At 42.1% G+C, this 21,007-nt stretch overlaps 1 protein-coding gene across 2 annotated transcripts in view; it reads right to left on the bottom strand.

Moving 5' to 3' along the window:
- Positions 1–507: 507 nt before the first annotated feature.
- The window catches only part of LOC125466714 (probable glutamate receptor), a 31,019-nt gene continuing 10,519 nt past the window's right edge, over positions 508–21,007 (bottom strand). For both annotated transcript variants that reach the window (XM_048561623.2, XM_048561622.2), the window contains exons 5-11: positions 18,782–18,964; positions 17,216–17,442; positions 13,537–13,634; positions 11,017–11,234; positions 9,238–9,463; positions 8,711–8,955; positions 508–1,455 (exon numbers count right to left, since the gene is read on the bottom strand). In XM_048561623.2, the coding sequence (XP_048417580.1) occupies positions 1,372–1,455; positions 8,711–8,955; positions 9,238–9,463; positions 11,017–11,234; positions 13,537–13,634; positions 17,216–17,442; positions 18,782–18,964 (1,281 nt within the window). In that variant the 3' untranslated portion in view covers positions 508–1,371. The remainder of the gene's footprint in view (positions 1,456–8,710; positions 8,956–9,237; positions 9,464–11,016; positions 11,235–13,536; positions 13,635–17,215; positions 17,443–18,781; positions 18,965–21,007) is intronic.

The raw sequence follows: 21,007 nt of genomic DNA, 5'->3' as shown, positions 1-21,007 counted from the left end.
CAACAATCTCTTCTGTCAGGCAGAAGATATTGAAACCTGAACGCACAAGAGGAGGTTCAGGAACACCTTCGTCCCGGCTGTCATCAGACTATTGAATGGATTCTCTAGCCACAAATAATGCTGATCTTGCTAATGTTGATCTCTCCTAGCGCACGCTCTGTGCAATCGAAGTCTTTTGAACCGTATATCCTTACTATGATCTGCCTGCACTGCTTGTAACCAGTTTTTTTACTGTATTTCGGTACATGTGACAGTCAATCAATCAATCAATCATAAATCCCTCTCACTCAAACTCCTGGCTATTTACGGAAAGGCAGTTGTCTTGGTGTGCTGGTTTCTATCCTGCCAAGTCTGGATATGAACAACCATTTTAAAAGCAAATGTCCACTGAGTTAAAGTTGTAAACCTTCTTATAAATATTTAAATGTTTTAAGTAAGAATGTCTGCTTTGAGGGTAAGGTCACAAGTGAAGTGCTCATGAGTTAAGTAATAACCTTAACAAAAATATTGTGCTTAATATAAGTGTGTGTGTATTCAAGATTTTATTGAGGTGATAGTCTAAATCATTACTGATATGATATCGTACTTTTACAGAATACTGCATAAGTCATAAAAAAAACAGCGTGACTAATAAAACCATGCAAGTTCCAAAAATAAATCAAAAATTTTCCTTTGAATTGAGGGATGCTGGAGAATAAAATATTGCCCTATTTTAGATACAATGTATAAAGATCAGACACAATGTATAAAGTTTAAAGATTGTGCAGTCGAATAAAACAATGTGCTTCAGACCTAAACCTCAGGTTTCCCCTTATTGCACTGGTACTTGCAATATTTGAGAGCAATGATCTTTGGCCAGTCAGATTTCTGTGGCCTGTTTGTGCAAAATTGGTGTAAGTTTTATACTATAGACTTACCCAAGTACTGGATTAAAATTGCCCCTCAGATTGTACAGTCAGGCTAAGGTGGCTTAAGCTGACACAGGTAGGGGTTATAAATTCATGGAGTCAGCTGGTCCATTGGGACAATCCGACGTCAGATCTTGTGGAGTGTGGCTCAATCCAGCCTGTTTTGAATTAATTAGTTTGAAAACATTTCCTACCTCTATGTACCCTTGCAGTTTATTTCTGCATTGTTTAACATCATTTCCAAAACCTGTGTTATTTACTGTGCATTTCAACGCTTTAATTACCAATTTCCAGTTACATAAAACAATCAATAGTCTCTTTCAAGGTTGTGCATTTAGTTATATGCTGTAATTTTCTAGGTTAGCATTTGTCTGATTTCAATTTATAACTTGCATTAGAAGAAGAATTGAAGTGGGTTAGATTGGATCATCACAGTGAACAGACATCCTTCACTGAGTGGTCTTCAGGCCTTGGTCTTTTTATTGGCCTCACTTCTCCCTTTAAACCGAAGATTAAGTTCTTCAGTGAAGATTCTGCAACAGGATTTCTGTAAATAAATAAAGAACAAAAGAGGACATAAGACAGGTCATGACATTGACTATGATCGAGTCAAAAGCCCTTTCCAGTTTTGTCAACCGCATCACTTTGAGTCAGAGACCACCAGCTGCTTGAGCTTAAGAACTGTGAACCCCACACCATTTATGCATAGCCTGGAAAGCGACTGCTTACAATAGCTATTCTACTGGCTTCTCAAAGTGGGATCGCCATTTTAAAGAAGTGGCTTTTCAGATGTGAATCCTGTCTGAAATTAAGTCTAGAACTTTAACCTTGTTACATACTGACTTTTGACTCTTTTTTTGGTGGGCAGTGACATTTACCACCCTCTCTTACAATGTGTTAGAATTTTGGTTGACCTTGGAGAATGATGGTCTGAGAAGAATTGGTTGGTTCTGTTCTGAGAAAGGACCCAGATTTTTCAAGTGAACCCCTTCTCCACAAAGCCATTCTGTGGATGAAAGTCATCATGAAACCTTATTATTCAAAGCGAAACTGAATGATGAAGAATACAGACTTGGAACAGTAATTCACTGAAGTCATTCTCACATCTACAGCAGATGCATGATACTATTAGTAGGAATGATCACTGCACAGTCGTTGTTGAGACCATTGTGTTGTGTAGCCTACCACCATGCAGACTTCAAATGGATCTAGTAACTCAAAATTGGGCCATCAGCAGCAGAATTTAACTCATCCACAATCTAGACTCATGGCTCTGCATTGTCAATAAATACCATTTCCTTCCAGGTAGATTAACCTTGATTCAAAGGAGGCTGCAGAAGGGTGTGCTGAAAGCAGCACCAAGCAAACCTAAAATTGAGAGATCAACCTAGTGAGGCGATGACACAAGATTCCTTATATGCCAACAGTGGAAGCAGCATATGCCTATGATGGTATAATATTTAATAAGTTTTATGGACTTGATTTTTAAAGATTTTGGATACAGTTGCTTCTTGCAGTTACATTTGTGATAAATACTTGTTTACTGATGATCCCTGTCCAGTTTATGACTGTCAGAAAGCAGGACATAACACCAGCGCTTCGTCGGAGGCTCACTGATGATGTTACCTAGTATGGTGTCGAAACGTCTGAAAACTAACCTTCCAGCTCAGCGAGCAAACTCACATCCAGAACCTCAACCTGAGCTACAAATCTTCTCAAAACTCGCTGGTGTCCCCTTTTTGTGTAATTATGTCCTCTTGTTTGAGACCCCTTCATTAGTAGAAATATCTTTTCAACATCTATCCTGTCAACCCACTCAGAATCTTGTACATTTCAATACCATCACCTGTCGTTCTTTGAAACACTAATGAACCAAGGCCTAGCCTGTTAGCTAGTTTTGATAAGCTAACCCCTACATCCAGCCTGATGAATCTGTTTTGAACTCTAGTGCAAAGGCATCCTTTCTTAGGTACGGGGACCAAAATATTACACAGCAGTCTGTGTGTGGCATCAGACTTTGGCTCTGAGCCGAAGTTTCTTAAGCAACTTGTTGATGTGGCCTCGCTGATTGCACCAGTTCTCATGTAAAGCAGCAGCAAATTGTGCATATGCATGACATACTGGGAGAAATGAGCTGATCAAGGTAGCCGTAATCTTACAAATTGGCTTTGATGTGTTCTATCTTGGCATCAAACTTGCATGATGAGCAAATGGCTTAGGTCCTAGTTATGAAATTCTGATAAAGCAAATCTAAAAGCATACGTTGACCAGTGAAGATAAGTTTGTTAAAAGAGCACATGGACACTACAATTGCTATTGATATGCAAATTCTGTACGTCTTGGCAAACATGAAAGAAATCTTCATCAAATATGTGGGAAACTTGCTCACAACTGGTTGTAGCAATTCACCAGACCACTTGGCTAGTGATAAAGGTTTCCTTTTTTCAACAATACTAAATTAAGTTTATATTGTGACATTGGAACAGTGGAACCAGAGAAAGACAGTGTATCCCTAAAATCTTGGTCATACAAAAACAAATCAAGTCAGATCAAGGACATCACCATCTTCAGCTGCTTCAGCAAAGACCTTCACCCTATCATGTGGTCAGAGGCAGGGATGGTTGCATGATGTTCAGTATAATTTGTGACTCTTCTGTAACTGAATCGGTCTCTGTCCATATGCTGCAATCCAGCACGACTAGAGAAAGACAGTGTATTGTTACAATCTTGTCATAACACAGGGACAAACAATCCCACAACCATACCCCTGCCACTTCAAATCATCAATATCAGTGAACAGCTAGACAATTAACAGGAGAAGGATGTTCCACAAACATCCCTATCTTCAGTGGGGCTATCAAGCACATCAGTGCAAAAAAAAAGGTTAAAACACTTACATCCATCTTCAGGCATATTACCAGATAGATGATCCGTCTTGAACTCCTGAGGGCCCAATATCTTACATATCAGCTTGCAGCCAATTTTGTTCACTCCATGTTCAAGAGGGCTCTACAAAAATTATGGGGTCTGACAACATTACGGCAGCAATACAGAAGGCGTGCTCTAGAATTTGCCATATCCCTAGCTAAGGTGCTTCAGTATAGCTACAACACTGGCATGTACTCAAAAATGTGGAAAAATGCCCAGATTGGTTCTGTTCACAAAAATAAGGACAAATCCTTAAGATCATAAGCTATAGGAGCAGAATTAGGTCATTCAGCAAATCAACTCTGTTCCACCATTTGATCATGGTTGATATGCTTCTCAACCCCATTGTCCTGCCTTCTCCCTATAACCATTGATGCCTTACCAACCAAGAATCTATCTATCCCTGTCATAAATACACTCAATGATTGGCCTTTACAGCCTTCTGCGGCAATGAGTTCCACAGATTCACCATGTTCTGGCTAAAGAAATTCCTCACCTCAATTCTAAAGGGTTGCCCATTCATTCTGAAGCTATGCGCTTGGTTCCTAGTCTCGCTTATGAATGAAAACATCTCTATGTCTGTTGTATTCAGGCCTCTCACTGTTCTGTCAGTTTCAATGAGATGCTCCCTCATCCTTCCAAACTCCATTGAGTACCAACCCAAAGTCCTCAACCACTCATATGACAAACAGCCCTGGGATCATCCTTGCAAACCTCCTCTGGACCCCTTCCAATGCCAGCACATCCTTCCTCAGATAGAGCCCAAAACTGCTCACAATGTTCCAAATATGGTCTGATCAGAGCCTTATACAGACTCAGCATTGTATCTAAGGTTTTAGAGTAGATGTAGTAGTAGCTTGGGTTGTGATGTTCTAGTTAGTTCGCTCACCGAGCTGGTCCATTGTTCCACAGATGTTTCATTACCCTACTGGATAACATCCTCAGTGCAGTCTTTGATAAAGTGCTTTTATATTTACTCGTCCGTGATTCAAACTCTGGTGTCCGTTGAGCTGGGTTACCTCACTTCCAGTTTTCCTTCACTGGAGTGTAAATGGGGCCTAGCTCAATATGTTTATTGATGGCTTTCTTGGTGAAGTACCAGGCTTCTCGGAATTCCCATACTTGTCACTGCTTTGCTTATTCCAGGATCCTGGTGTTGTCCCAATTGAACTGCTGGTTTTCTTTATCCATGTGGATGGTGCATTATATCTCTGCTCTTACATTCTAATCTTCTTGAAATGAATGCCAACATTGCATTTGCCTTCTTAACTGTTCATTGAAACTGCATGTTAATATTAAAAGAATCCTGAACCAGCACTTCTAAGTCCATTTATGCTGCAGATTTCCAAAGCCTTTCCCTGTTTAGAAAATAGTTATGCTCTATTCTTCCTGCCAAAGTGCATAACCTCACACTTTCCCACATTGTTTTCCATCTGCCACTTCTTTGCCCACTCTCCCAGCCTGTCTAAGTCCTTCTACAGCCTCCCTGCTTTCTCAACACGACCTGTCCCTTCACCGATCTTTATTTTAAATCCAACCTCTCCAATTACCATCATATCAGTCTTGCCTTGGTTTTAAGCAATGTGACAAAAATAGTTAACAACAGTACTATCAAGTGGTATTTTCAAAGGATTACACTGATGCTTAGTTTGAGTTCCATCAGGATCATTTAGCTCTAGACGTCATTACATACTTGGTCTAAATATAGACAAAGGAGCTGAACTCCAGAAGTGAGGTAAGAATAATTGAAGTAAGAATTACTGCCCTTGCCATCAAGGCTGTATTAACTGAGTGCAGCATCAGGGAGCCTGAGCAAAATTACAATAAATGGAAATAGGGAGGAAACATTACATTGTTTGAAGTTATACTTAGCACAAAGGAAGGTATCCGTGATTATCTGCTGTAGTACCAGAACAGTATCCAGGTTTGGGCTGATAAGTGACAAGTAGCATTTATGCCAAGCAAATGAGAGGGAATGACTATCTCCAAAAAGGAGAATTTAACCATTGCCTAAAACATTTGCTAGCATTACCACCACTAAATTCCCACTATCAATATTCTGGGAGGTACCATTGACCAGCTGTAGCCAATTGTGGCTCAAAAAGCAGACATGAGGAATTCTGCAACAAGTAATTGCCTGTCTCCCAAAAATTGATGACCATCTACAAGATGCAAATCTGGAGTATGATGAAATATTGTACATTTGTCTGCATAGTGCAACTCTAACAACATAAGAAGCTCAACACCAACCAACACAGAGCCCTGCCTGATTGACACCCCATCCACCATCTTCAACATTCTCTCCTTTCACCACTAATGCACAATAGTAGCAGTGAGTACCATATACAAGAGGCATTGCAGTCATGTACCAAGGTCTTTTTGACAATATCTTCCAAATACACCACCTCTGCCACCTATAAGGCCAAGGCTAGCAGATGCAGGAATTATCACCACCTTTGCAAGGCACAAACACCATTCTGACTGGAACTATATAGCCTTTTCTTCATTGCTGCTGGATCATAGTTCTTAACTTGGGTATCTCTGCATCCTAAGGACTGCAACGTTCAAGAAGGAAGATCACCAAAACATATCCAGAGCAATGAGGAAGGGGTAAAAGATGCTGGCCTAGTGAGTAATGCTATATTGCATGAAGAATTTAAAAAATCAAAATTCCATGATGTGACAGCTTATGTCGGCCATCTGTATTGCTACCACGTACATGTGTCCTATGCACTGTTTAAATTCATACATGTGTACTTAAAGGTTCCAACTTTAAACTTGTTGCAGCTATGAATGGAGGGGCGGGGGGGAGGAGGGCTGCTATGGAGGCGGTAGAGGGTAGGAAAGTGAGGATGTGGCAGCGGGAGGGAGACCCCTGCTTGTCTTGACTCTCTCCTTCATAGTCCCCATATATATAGCAGACTTCTTTACTCCACTTTGAGTAATACCTAGTTATGATCAGAGATAATGGGAACTGCAGATGCTGGAGAATTCCAAGATAATAAAATGTGAGGCTGGATGAACACAGCAGGCCAAGCAGCATCTCAGGAGCACAAAAGCTGACGTTTCGGGCCTAGACCCTTCATCAGAGAGGGGATGGGGAAAGGGAACTGGAATAAATAGGGAGAGAGGGGGAGGCGGACCGAAGATGGAGAGTAAAGAAGATAGGTGGAGAGGGTATAGGTGGGGAGGTAGGGAGGGGATAGGTCAGTCCAGGGAAGATGGACAGGTCAAGGAGGTGGGATGAGGTTAGTAGGTAGATGGGGGTGCGCCTCTGGATACAACGCATCATCCTCCGACACTTTCGCCATTTACAATCCGACCCCACCACCCAAGACATTTTTCCATCCCCACCCCTGTCTGCTTTCTGGAGAGACCACTCTCTCCGTGACTCCCTTGTTCGCTCCACACTGCCTTCCAACCCCACCACACCCGGCACCTTCCCCTGCAACCGCAGGAAATGCTACACTTGCCCCCACACCTCCTCCCTCACCCCTATCCCAGGCCCCAAGATGACATTCCACATTAAGCAGAGGTTCACCTGCACATCTGCCAATGTGGTATACTGCATCCACTGTACCCGGAGTGGCTTCCTCTACATTGGGGAAACCAAGCGGAGGCTTGGAGACCGCTTTGCAGAACACCTCCGCTCAGTTCACAACAAACAACTGCACCTCCCAGTCGCAAACCATTTCCACTCCCCCTCCCATTCTTTAGATGACATGTCCATCATGGGCCTCCTGCAGTGCCACAATGATGCCACCCGAAGGTTGCAGGAACAGCAACTCATATTCCGCCTGGGAACCCTGCAGCCTAATGGTGTCAATGTGGACTTCACCAGTTTCAAAATCTCCCCGTCCCCTACTGCATCCCTAAACCAGCCCAGTTCGTCCCCTCCCCCCACTGCACCACACAACCAGCCCAGCTCTTCCCCCCCACCCACTGCATCCCAAAACCAGTCCAACCTGTCTGCCTCCCTAACCGGTTCTTCCTCTCACCCATCCCTTCCTCCCACCCCAAGCTGCACCCCCATCTACCTACTAACCTCATCCCACCTCCTTGACCTGTCCGTCTTCCCTGGACTGACCTATCCCCTCCCTACCTCCCCACCTATACTCTCTCCACCTATCTTCTTTACTCTCCATCTTCGGTCCGCCTCCCCCTCTCTCCCTATTTATTCCAGTTCCCTCCCCCCATCCCCCTCTCTGATGAAGAGTCTAGGCCCGAAACGTCAGCTTTTGTGCTCCTGAGATGCTGCTTGGCCTGCTGTGTTCATCCAGCCTCACATTTTATTACCTAGTTATGATGTTTGTTTCACAAAACAGGATATCCTGAAGATGGAGAGTGTATAAAGAAAAAAAGATAAACAAATTACTGAAAGGGATTGGGCACCTGAGCCATGAGAGAATGCATTACTATTGTCAGTCCAATTGTTTTCTTCCTGTATTTCCAGGGCAGTGTATTTTATATTGTGTGTGATAGACTGTATGCGTGGCTTGGAGAGAATAGTGTGAAAGTGTGAATATGAGCATCAATGTAAGGGTGGGATGTGTGTACAATGTGTACTTATTAGAACGTATGAGAGGCTGGGGATGTGCACAGTTGTGCAAAACTGAGAGGACGTGTGCATGAGAAACAGTGTGCATACGTGCATTGTAAAGAGTTAGATGAATAGTAAGTGTTTTTAATTTCTCCAATTTGTCCTCTGTGAATGTGTGTTGCCTCATCTATCTCTGCAGCTAACTGAGGTTCCATGGGAAAAGTTGTCAGAATTTTGCCTTATTCTCCCGTTTACTGTGTGGTGTAGTAAAACTAGGAAGAGGAGAAGAAAAATGCCTTTGGGGTTTGGAAGGAGGAATTACTGGAATACATACATCTTGATCAGCCTTTTTTCTTGATTTGACAGCCAATTCGATGCAAGCGACAACTAAGGCCAATGACAATCCAATTGCTAGAAAGAGGAAGGTACCCCCAATCTGGTTTACTTTCAGTGGACTCCATTCTGCTGAGTGCTCAACGCTACATGAAGATTTCCACCATTTCGCTTGCAGCTGCTGGAGTTGTCCAGATTCCTCAAGTTCCAAAAGGGTATGAGTCAAATAGTCTCTAAGTGGGTCACCTTGAGATAAAAACAAAACAAAGCATGGTATATTCCTGAAATACAATTGATAATTAAACTGTACAACTGTGAGAAGACATAATATTCATTTGGTGGGGATGGAAATATGGAATGTTGAATTGGTGTGGAGTTGTATAAAGCATCACCTGTCACCAGGACATTCCAAAGCATAACATAGTCACCCAAATTCTTTGAATTGCAATCAGAATGTAAATTTTCTCAAGAAACACATCCAACTATCTTAAATAAGACAACTGAATAAGCAAAAAGGTTGAAACTCACCAAGACGAGTAGCAATTCCATATCCCCTAATAGCTGCAAAGTTGGAGACCCTCATCAAGTTGCAGTGCTCTGCAACAGCCAGGTCTATTGTTGAGGATTCACCAATCAGGGCGTAGTTGGAGTTGAGCACTCGTTGTATCCCTTCTTCCATTGTATGAACTAAAACAGAATCACTTTTACTGTTCATTTTTTTATAGATTTTGTGGTAGATTGGAATCTTTGAGAGCTGCAATAATATTGAAGATATTTGTTTCAATAAAAGAAATACTCGTTAATAAAATGATAAGTAGAAGTTAGATTAAATGCTAATCCCTCAGCATCTTAGACTTCTACATCCATCATTTGCATGTTCTGCTATCACCGTTTTTATATCTTCATCATATGCTACTCTCCACTGTGGTGCAGATCTTCCCATGTGTTCTTTCTTTCCCCTTTTCCCACTGGCTTTGCACTTGCTTATGAACTATTAAATCACTAACTCTTTCCATCTCTGATGAAAGATCATCAATCTGAATTGTCAGCTCCCTGTTTTCTATCTCAACTGATACTGTTTGACCTGCTGTCTATTTTTCAGTATTTCTTGCTTTCATTTCGGATTTTGACCAGCTATAACATTGTGAAAGGATTCAAGGCTTTCGGTGACTTGAATCATCCTCATTTTGAGTCATAAGGATGTACAGCATGGAAACAGGCTCTTTGGTCCAACTCTTTGGTCCAGATATCCTAGATAAATTTAGTCCCATTTGCCAGCATTTGGCCCATATCCCTCTAAACTGTCCTCTTCATATACTCATCCAGATGCCTTTTAAATGTTGTAATTGCACCAGCCCCTACGACTTTCTCTGGCAGCTCATTCCATACACTCACCACCCTCTGCATGAAAAAGTTGCCCCTTAGGTCCCTTTCAAATTTTCCCCTCTTATCTTAGACCAATGCCCTCTAGCTTTTGACACCCCCACCCCAGGGAAAAGACCTTGTGTATTTATTCTATCCATGCCCCTCATGATTTTATAAACCTCTAAGATCAAATTCTTTAGGATAGAAACAGCATTTTGTTAATGTATTTCACTGTTGCCTTATTATACTGTAGATATTTTCTAATCAACCTGTTCAGAGATGTTGTTGTACACCTCTGGAGCATATGGGACATGAATCTGGGTATCTTGGTCCTAAGGAAGGGATTCTACTACTGTGGTACAACAGCCCTCAGCTGAGACTTTATTAGTTGTTAGCTATGCTGATCTCACTCCTAATTAGCCAAACATTCTTTTTTGATGGATGCTTTGCTGCTCTTCCTGATTAGTTATCAGGATTTTTGAAATCATTAACTTTTTGCACTTAACGGTGTTTAACATTTCACATTCCTATGTGTGCATCACGGGCAAGACCAGAATTTGTTGCCCATCCAGAGTTACCTTGAGGAGATGGTAGGTGAACCACTTACTCAAACCTTTGAGTAGCTTGCTTGGCCACTAAAGAGGGCAAATAAGAGTTAACCATACAGAGTCACATGCCAAAATTTGTAATTTATTTCCATAAAATAAATTAGTGAACCAACTGTTTCTTTTGACAGCCTGACAGATTCTCAGTTACTTTTACTAAAACCAATTTCAGGAGTTGTTAGGATTTTGTTTTTAGAACTTGAATTGAAATTCACAAGCAACCATGATGGGGCTTGCACACGTTGTGCACATTATTAATCTAAGTGCCTGGATTTTTTGTCCTGTATTGTAACCAGTGTGCTGCCATATCCATACTTAACCAAATCTCAGCACATACCTTGAAGAATGAGAACGTTGATCCACCATATACTGTGCCATAGTCAATTTCATTTTGTTCTGCAAGATCAGCAAAGGATTTGATCAGTGGTCCCTGAGCCTCTGAATTCAATGAGGCTGCAAAATATGTAATGTATGCTACCAGGAAAACGATGCCGAACAGCCACCAGGTTACCCCAATGATACGTGTGGACAGAGCTCTGGGATGCGGCCCCGCACCTAATGAAATACAATAAGGATATTATTTTTACGGAATTTACAGTACAATAACAGATCATTCAGCCCAACTTAACCCAACTGCTGCTTACACACCATGAGATTTTTTTCGTACCCTATATTGAGTCAATCAGCGTATTTTTCTATTCCTTTCCCCCTCTTGCTTACCTAGCTTTCCCTTAGAAACATTTATGCTATTCAGCTCACATAATTTACGATATGATATTGAGTTCCACATGTCTCCATGAAGAAGTTTCTCCTGAATTCCTTATTAGTGACAATCATACATTCTAGTTTCGTAATCCCACTAGTCAAAACATCTTCTTTACCTCTACATTATCAAAGTTCATAAATACAAAGACTTTTATAAGGTCACTCCTTATTCTGTTTTCTACAAAAAGGGCCACAGTCTGTTCAGTTATTTTCGCCAGTATTGACCCCTCCATTCTTGTATCCTTCCTGTAAATCTTGTGTTTTGTGGCTTTTTTATTATGAAGGCCAGGGCACTCCTACCTCCCACTTCTACCCTCTGCTTTCAAAGACATCATTGAGGGATAATTTGCAAGGATACATCCAAATGACTACCAGCCACTCTCTGGTGCCCTACCAAAATACCTACATGATCCTGGACAGATTATCCTACCATGAAGAAACTGAAGATGGATTATTGACGTTGTTAGGAAATTGGCTAAATAGTAAGGCAAACGGGAGCAAACATGGGCAAGAACTCTGAATGGCAGGATGAGACTAATGGTGTCTCCCAGAGATCCATGTTGAAGCTTCAACTATTCAACGTATTTATTACTCTTGTTTTGACAGGATAAAAAGCTACATATCAAAGTTTTCCAATTACAGAAAGGTAGGCAACATTGCCGTCCATATGTTGGCACCTTACTGTGTTAAACATGTTGTATAAATTGAAATTATGGAGGGACAAAATTGCAGAGATGCTAATAAAATGAGAAAGCATAATTGGCAAATCAATTTCAATCTGACAACCCTAAAATGATTAAGTCAGAGTACTTTCTAAATGATGATAAACTAGAAACAATGAAGTTCCAAAGCAATCCTCAACACAGATTATTAAAATGTTTTGGATAGGTACAGAAAATAATCAAAACAGTGACTGAAATTCAGGATTTTGAACCTAGAACATAGATGTAGACATAGCTATCATGTTTCCAGTAGTAAGGGACTTTCAAACTAGGAGGCATAGTTACAGAATATGGAGCTATTCAGGCCTATGCTGAGCTGGCATGAATGTGGAGGTGAAGCCTTGGGCAGAAAAGCCATGATCTTATAGAATGGTGGGGCAGATTGGAGAGGGTAACTGGTCTATTCCTTCTTCTATTTCTCATGTTCATACAAGGGGTATCAGTTGTTCTGCAGATGTACAAAGTCCTAGTTAGACAGCGCCTAGAGCACTGTGTTCGTTGGGCAGCAATGACAGATTGTTGCATCATTGGAGGACAGTAATGAAGGAGCACTTTACTATTGCAGATTGCTAATCACTATTGAAGAACAGTTTCACCTTTAGCTATATCTATAGTACTCTTGCTGATTCTTCTGGATTCTTGGGACAGGAGTCAGTGAAACTCCAAAGACCTAGGGCACAGAAACTAAGGGGATTTTACATTCTTTTGCAGTCTCATGTCAATGACCATAGAAAGCGTCCTATCCAGATGCATCATAGCTTGTGCGGCAACTGCTGTGTCCAAGATTGCAAAAAATTGAAGAGAGTTGTGAATGCAGCCCAGTCCATTGCGAAAACCAGCCTTTGTTCCATTGACTCCGTCTGCGCTCCCTGCTGCCTCAGGAAAGCAGCCAAAATAATCAAATATCCTGCCCATCCTGGTTATACTCTCTTCCACCCTCTTCCATTGGTTGGAAGATACAAAAGTTTGAAAACATGCACCAACAGATTTAGGAAAAGCTTTGTCCCGGCTGTTGTCAGACTTATGACCAGATCTCACCAGAACTATCTTTCTCTGCACCTTCTGTGTAGAATGTAAAACTATAGTCTGCATTCTGTGCTGCTACCCTGATGTACTTATGCAAAGTATGATTTGTCTAGTATGATTTCCACAAAACAATACTTTTGATTGTACAAAACAATACTTTTCCCTGTATCTCCATACATGTGACAATAACCAAATCAGAAACAAAAAACAAAGCTGAACTAGAAGATTAGCACTGACCAGACTTACACTTTGGCAAATCATGGAAAATATGACAATCTACAGGACAGAACCCAAGCTCATTCAGGCCTGCTGTCAGCTCCTGACTCTGTGCTCAGAGACTTTACCTTGTAGAGTGAGAGCTCCGACTCCAAACCAGAAACTGTCAAACAGTGAGAAATGGGTATTTTCAACTTCAGGCTCCCTCCACTCATTGGGACTCAGTCTGCAAAATAATGGTTGCATCAAATATTGCGCATTGTTTAGTTATCATCCAGTAATTCTCCATAAAAGCGATATTTTACCCCATTCGATTTTTATAACCATAATCTTTTAAAGTGCGATATTTACTTTGGCCACGCTATCCCAAAAGGGCTTGAGGAAACAGAAAGAGGGGTCTGAACCTTATGCTTTTTGGATAAGTCCAAGTTGCGTTGAGTTTTGGGAGGGTTTCTTGTCCTTTCATATCAAACTCATCTCATTAATTGCTTATCATTCCCCTATGGTGCCCTCAGGTCCAATTTCCACATGCCATTTCCATAAAAAAATCACCACTCAGTGGATATCCACTGAAAACTCAGAATCCATTACAGTTGTACTATCTCTAAAAAGCCACTGTGCACCCAGACTCAGGATCCTGCACTGGTGGCTGAACCCGCTACCTCTAGCCTGCCTACTCCCCTGTGACCCTTGGAACTTGAAGCAAAGGAAAGTTGACTTGTCTCCTGCAAGAAGACCCTCGGCATGCCTGGACCATCTAGATAGATGCCCCCGAGGTCACCCTACCACACCTCCAGGGCTAATAGGCTCAGCAGCTGAGCAGGCTTCTTTGACCCCAGCTGTAGACCAGAGAGTCCACTAAGATGTAGTATCAGAATCCCCACAGTGTGCAAACAGGCTATTCAGCCCATCGAAACCACATCAACCCTCTAAAGAGCAACCCACGCAGACCGCCTAGTCTGCACATCCCTGGAGGCAATGGGCAATTTAGTATGGCCAATCCACCTAACCTGGACTTTAGGAAGAAACCAGAGGTCCCGGAGGAAACCCACATAGACATGGTGAGAATGTACGAACTCCACGTAAACAGTCACCCAAGGCTGGAATTGAATCAGGGTCCCTGATACTGTGAGGCACTAGTGCTAACCACTGAGCCAGTGTGCCATAGAAAGGGGGAGAAAGAAGAAATCATACTTTGGTGGCATGGTTTGTAGGTCACTTTCAGTTTATGCTCAAAATGTTCTTGATTTTAACTTACCAGTGGTTGTGAGTATGTTTTTGTACTAAAGGCATTTCACACCACTCACCACTACTTCATGGCACAGATAAGGCATCATGGATAGAGCTCTGTGCTGAGACCCTACTGCACCATCTGGAAGCACAGCAAGCAATACGTATACATGACATTGGGTCATGTGGAAAACCTTTGGCCTTCCTTATGCAACGTCCCTACTGTTCAGCATTCCCTCTGTGTGTAAGAAGTGCTGACAATGACTGACAATGAGCTGTCTGACAGTTGGTTGTGCCAGGGAGATGTAACATGCAGAGAAGATCAATGATGTAGGATGGTCAGGGAGTCAGCGACCTGCTTTCCTGTGTGCTGTATGTTGTATGGGCCAGTGAACAGCATTCTGAAAAGCCTGATGATAGGTGTTTGCTACAGCTCCCTCCCTCACAGGTCGAGTCACTTACCTCGCCCATTCTGAGTGTGTCTGCAGCTATTTCTTCCCCATTGGCCCTTCTGCAGCAATGAACACTCTTGCCTCCCCCATCCCATGATGATGATCCACCCCCTGAACTGACTGACTGGACAACCCTGGACTAAGTGTGTCTAGATCCTTGACTGGTGCCTATACATCTTCTCCACTGTATTAACCTTACATCCAGACTTGCCACAATGGAGCCAAAAGACTGAACATGACACATTCCATGTACAACAGAGGCACATGCCCCCTGACAAGTGAAATGTCAACTGAATGCTGCACAGAGCAGTGGTGACAGTAGTGTAGCACATTGCAGCCGCTAGACTGAATTGCTTAGCAGCAAGAAAAGTGACCTGTTGTTGTCACTGAACAAATTGGATGGCAAGGAAAGGCAAGGCAGAGCATGTAGGTGACCACTAAGTTAGTGAACACAGAGAGAGAGCAAGTGAACAGCACTGAGGTATAGCCCAGCCTAGCCCAACCTGCCCTGCAATCTTGGTGCCTGGTCCTGTGCACAAAGTGTCCCTACTGCAGCCACTCAATGCTAATTGCCACTGCATCCTGCAATATGAGTCTGTTTTTCCAGCACATTGGAGAAGTGCCCAGCTGGTCATCTGGGATTGGCAGATGCCAGATGCAGTGCCCCCACGGTGAGGGGGCGTGTGTGCCTGATGACCGTGGATCATTCTCCTGTGATATTGTTTGGTTGTGGGCAACATGGGTGTTGTTCAGGGCAAGCAGGGAGCTGAGGTCACCACATGCATGCTTTGGCTACCTTGTTGAGTTTTCTTGACCTCCAGCTTGTTGGCAAGTTTGGTAAGTTGGGAGGCTGAATATTAATGAGGGAAGTTGTGACCTTAACAAGGCCTTCATCAAGCATCAATCGCTGTTAATTTGGTGTCTTGCTGCCCCCTAACAAGAATGTCACCGTGCTGCCTGTGAAGAGCCATGATGTGGAGGTGCCCATGTTGGACGGAGGTGGACAAAGTCAGAAGTCACTCAGCACCAGCTTATAGTCCAACAGGTTTATTGGAAGTCACATGCCTTCAGAGTGTTGCTCCACCATCTGGTGAAGTCTGACAAAGAAGCAGCACTCCAAAAGATTGTGATTTCAAATAAACCCAAGGTTGGACTATAACCTGGTGTTGTGTGACTTCTGACCTTGTGAAAAGTAATAAAAGGTGGGATGAGATGATCTTGAAGTGGTGAATAGCCCCACTCATTGTTGCCCGACTCTGCCAAACATTATACAATAGCCCACATTGTTCCGATCCCTCTAAGATTTAGCCCATGGAGTTTTACTCTGTAAAGTTACAAAACTGCTGCTGCACCAACAAAATTCCAGCAAGTGGCACAATTGAGCTGCTGGAAGCTCTTGGTCTGAGTGGCTGCACCAGAATGGATCAGTGACAACGCAGGTCTGTGGCCCTGTTTGAAGTTTTGATGATGCTTGAAATAACTCCACAGAAGCTGGTTTCCCAACATCAAGTCACCCCTTTATGCACCCACAGAAAGTTCTTGACACTGATCCAGCTCCCTCAGAGCCAGCTCTCAGAGTGAACAGGATGTCTGGCACTCCTGTTCTTATCTGTCAATGAAGGTTCCCTGATTGGACCAGATTGACAGCCCCAACCAGGGAACTGATATGTTATGAAGTCCACCTGGCTGACCTTGTTACAATGCTAACTCTGTTCTGTCTGCAATGTCGTTGATACCTGATTTCCCTTGAGCAATTAATTAGGGGTGGGCAATAAATATTGGCCTAACCTGCAACGCTTACATTCCCTGAAAGAATAAAACCCACAGTATTTCATGTTTTGAACTCCTATAATGTTGCTCTTTTCTCTTCCTGTACAGACCATCATTATGATTTTCTCTAACAAAGTTGACTATTTGTTCCCCGGAAGAATGGAAAATATCAAGCTAAGGAGATTTTCTCATTTTTCCAGCTTTTGTAGTCCCTTCATTTTTTTTCTCCTTTTTCTCCTTCTTTACTTATCCCCCTCATTTCCTTCTTACTTTTCTCTCTTTGTCATCAGAAGCCTGATCTTGCATTCCACTGCGGTTTGGTCAGAATTAAATCCAATAAACATTGAAAGGATACCTCGCTGCGAGATACAGGCAGAAACAGGTCAAGATGTAGGCGATGAGAAGGCTGAGCCAGGTGTTAGCCGAGAATGGGCTCAGGAACTGGAAAAGACTGGCACCCTGGTTGTTGGAGTCTTTACGTATCAAGATGCTAATTCCTACAGACATGAATGGACGGGTGAAGCTGAATGCCCTCTCACGTTCCATGGTGATGGTCAATGGAGCGATGGCCACGTCTGCCTCCTGAGAAGAATCAGCCAGAAGTGGTGAAAATTACTAATTAACGCCTCTCTCCAACAGCAGCAGGCTTGGAATTACATAAAAACCTTTAAACATTAAGCTGGGTATACTGTTCCTTACCAAACTATCCCTGAACAGAGGGGGAGGTGCCTCCTTATCCATTCCATTTCCTTATGTCTTGTGCTAAACAATGAGTGTTGAGAGCTATTTCACAATAAACAGCACTTGCCACAGCAGCAAGTTTAATCAGGAAAAGTTCAGAAGCGTGGCTACTGCCTGATATTCCTCTTCATTAATCCAAGGTATTGGTAAAAAACATAGGAGCAGTATGCAGGTTAGGCAGTTTCAAGTAACTACAGGCCTTATTGCATCACCCATTGTGTCTTGTGTTACCTTTTCTGTGACTTTAGGCCTCCCTCTGCAAATTGATCGTTCCTGGCACTCTTCTCCCAAAAAGTGTAGTGCTAAAGGTCCATTCTCCCTCTTTTTATCTTCATCATTTTCATTGTAATATGTGGTCTATTGAACCTATGCTGAGCCATGGAAAATTAACCATGCCTTCATTACAATCTGAGTAATATAAACACTTACATAGAACATAGAACATTACAGCACAGTACAGGCCCTTCGGCCCTCGATGTTGTGCCGACCTGTCAAAGTGATCTGAAGCCCATCTAACCTACACTATTCCATGTACGTCCATATGCTTGTCCAATGATGACTTAAATGTACTTAAAGTTGGCGAACTTCACTGAAAGGAAGTTTCCCTGTCATCTTCACTCTGATCTCACAATGGTGCTAGGAGCCGAGACCATATAGAATGCGTCTCTCTTAAAATCAGGAGTCTGATGCCACATCATCCTGAGATAGCAAGAACTGCAGATGCTGGAAACAGAGTTAATACAGTGTGGAGCTAGAGGAACATAGCAGGTCAAGCAGCATCAGAGGAGCAGGAGGATCGATGTTTCGGGCCGAGACCCTTCATCAGAACCAGTCCCGAAACATCGACTGTCCTACTCCTCTGATGCTGCCTGACTCACATCATACTGACCAGACTGAAAACCTGTGTGCAGGAGGCATGTGCAATAGACATCATGACAACTTTTACCATTCTGCTATTGACCTTCAATCACCACAGCATACTAGCACCAACCCACAGGGAGAGAAAATCAAAATTACTTGTCCACTTATTGGTATCCAGTGACATTGTGATTATATTCCTGAACTGGTAATCCTAGACTCATAATTTATTCAAGAAGATGGCCCACCTCCATCTCAGGCAAAGAAGAATGGTCAATGATTATCACACACATTCAAAAACAAAACTTAAGAAAGAGCTTACTTCTGCCATCAATTCCCCCAACATTCCAGTCCATTTGCCATTTTCCAGTCTTCTTCCATAGAAACCGTCCTTCACAAGTTTGATCTCATAGCGTAATTTTAACCTTTCTGCGAAAATTTGAAGCAAGTCGATACAGAATCCTTCGAAACCTCCCGAAGGCTTGGCCATAATAAATGGACTTTGCTTTTGAATAAAAATGTCAAGAAAACCCCATCAGCATATTTACTGAACCAATCACACCAATGAAATATGTTTTATAATGCAAAATCTTTTCTTTCTTGTCTCCATGACTGGTATCTAACCATTTTAATTTGACTGAGTGTTTAAATCTTTTTATTAGCCTCATGTAACCTCATCCATTCTGGTTACCCAAGTGCTATGCTCAGGGCTTTGTACATGTTTCTCACCACAAATCAACATTAAATGTGCTTTGGAAGATAATCTTATTAAGATTTGTCTGGAAGGGAGAATATATTTTGTGAAATAGAATTTTAGGCACTAAAGATTAACCTGAAGAGACCTGAAAATATTCTGTCAGAATAAACTGGAGAAAGAGGCAGAGATTTAGATTAAAGAGCAAAACTTTCATTTCTCTAGCGTCTTAGACAATTTCAGGATGTCCCAAAACACTTGACACCCAATTAAGTGCTTTTGAAATGTAATTGCAATTATACTGTCAGAAAGCATGTTAATCAATTTTCACGCAATCAATTCCCACCAACAACAAAAACAATCAGAAATAAAGCTGGAAATTGTTGGAGAAACTCAACAGGGCCGGCAGCATCTGTGAAGAAAGAAATAAAGTTAACACTTCAAGGCCAATATGACTGTTCTTTAGAATGAACATGATAGGTTTTCGTTGTTTTAAACAACCTTTTTGGACATGGTATGATGTACCTCCAGGACAGGTGAGACCTGAAGCTGGACCTTCTTCACCCAGAGGTAAGGACGTTGGCATTGTACCATTAGAATCCTTAAAAGATGGCCTTTAAACTGGTGTTAAAGAAAGGAGACTGAATGGAACATATGGTGAAAATGTCCAGAGCAAAAGGTAAAGGGAGTGCTAACGGTAGTAGAGGAGAGAGACAGTTGCAGAATAGCTGCTAATGGTAAATATGTACAGCAGACAGTAGTTCAGCTTTGCTGGGAGAAAATCCATTCAAACGCTATAGTGGATGGAGGGGAATGGGAAAGGGTATGATAAAAATGAAGAACAGTGTTCGTGTTAGTCTGAAGTTGTTGAACTCAATGTTGTGTCCTAAAGGCTGTGAAGTACCTAAGTGGAAAATGAGGTTCTGTTCTTTCAAGTTGCACTGGGCTTCGCTGACGCCCTGCAGCAGGCCTAGAATGGGAATGTTAACATGACAGCAAGATAGTGTATTGAAATAGCAAGTGGCTGGAAGCTTGAGGTCAAAAACAGACATAATAATATTTATTCTACTGGTGTCAGCTGAGCAATAAATGTTGTCGAGGACAATTATGGGTGTGAAATCTTTTACGGCCACTTGGGGAACCCTGGATTTACAACTTATCTAGAAGATGGCACCTGAAAGAGTGCAGCAATATTTTGGCACTGCAGTTTATGTGACAGGCTGGATGATTAATTCACTGCCTTAAGATATTTTCCTCATCCACCTATAATAACATACCTCTAGAGAAAGTGGGACTTGAACCTGGGCCTCCTAGTTCAGAGATAGGGGCAGTACCACTGCACTATAAGAACCCTCAGCTCTTAGTTTCAATTGTTTTTCCTTTTTTTAATATCTGGAAGTACCATCATATTCAACCAAACAACTGCTCTCACCAGCAGATCACTTGTGGCAATAGCTCATTGTCTGAAAATTAAAGAATAAAATCTGCTAACAGCCCCAAGTCCTTTGCACTAATGAGTAAGCTGAGTTCTTTCGTTGTGATATAGTGTGCTGGCTCTGGACTAGTATAACTGATGCCAATTTTTCTGCAGAAATTTTGGCACTGATCTGAAGGACTAGAGTTTGTATTATTTGAGTATTCCAAGTTGAGGTAGGATGAAGTGATGCAGTAATGTACCTGCAAGGACACCAATTTATGATTCAGTCTCATAATTGATGGGATTAAAGTTTTATTTCTCTGTTAGTCTCCTGAAGTATCTTTGGATCTGTTTGGCTCAAGTTTCTATTGAAAATTCTCATTTAACATTAAGCTCATCCCATTTCCCCATATCTGCCTTCCTTCTGACATGTACAA

This window comes from Stegostoma tigrinum, chromosome 28, assembly GCF_030684315.1.
Source record: "Stegostoma tigrinum isolate sSteTig4 chromosome 28, sSteTig4.hap1, whole genome shotgun sequence".
NCBI lineage: Eukaryota > Metazoa > Chordata > Chondrichthyes > Orectolobiformes > Stegostomatidae > Stegostoma > Stegostoma tigrinum.
Note: the sequence above shows the minus strand (reverse complement) of the source record. Positions and strands in the feature narration are given on the sequence as shown.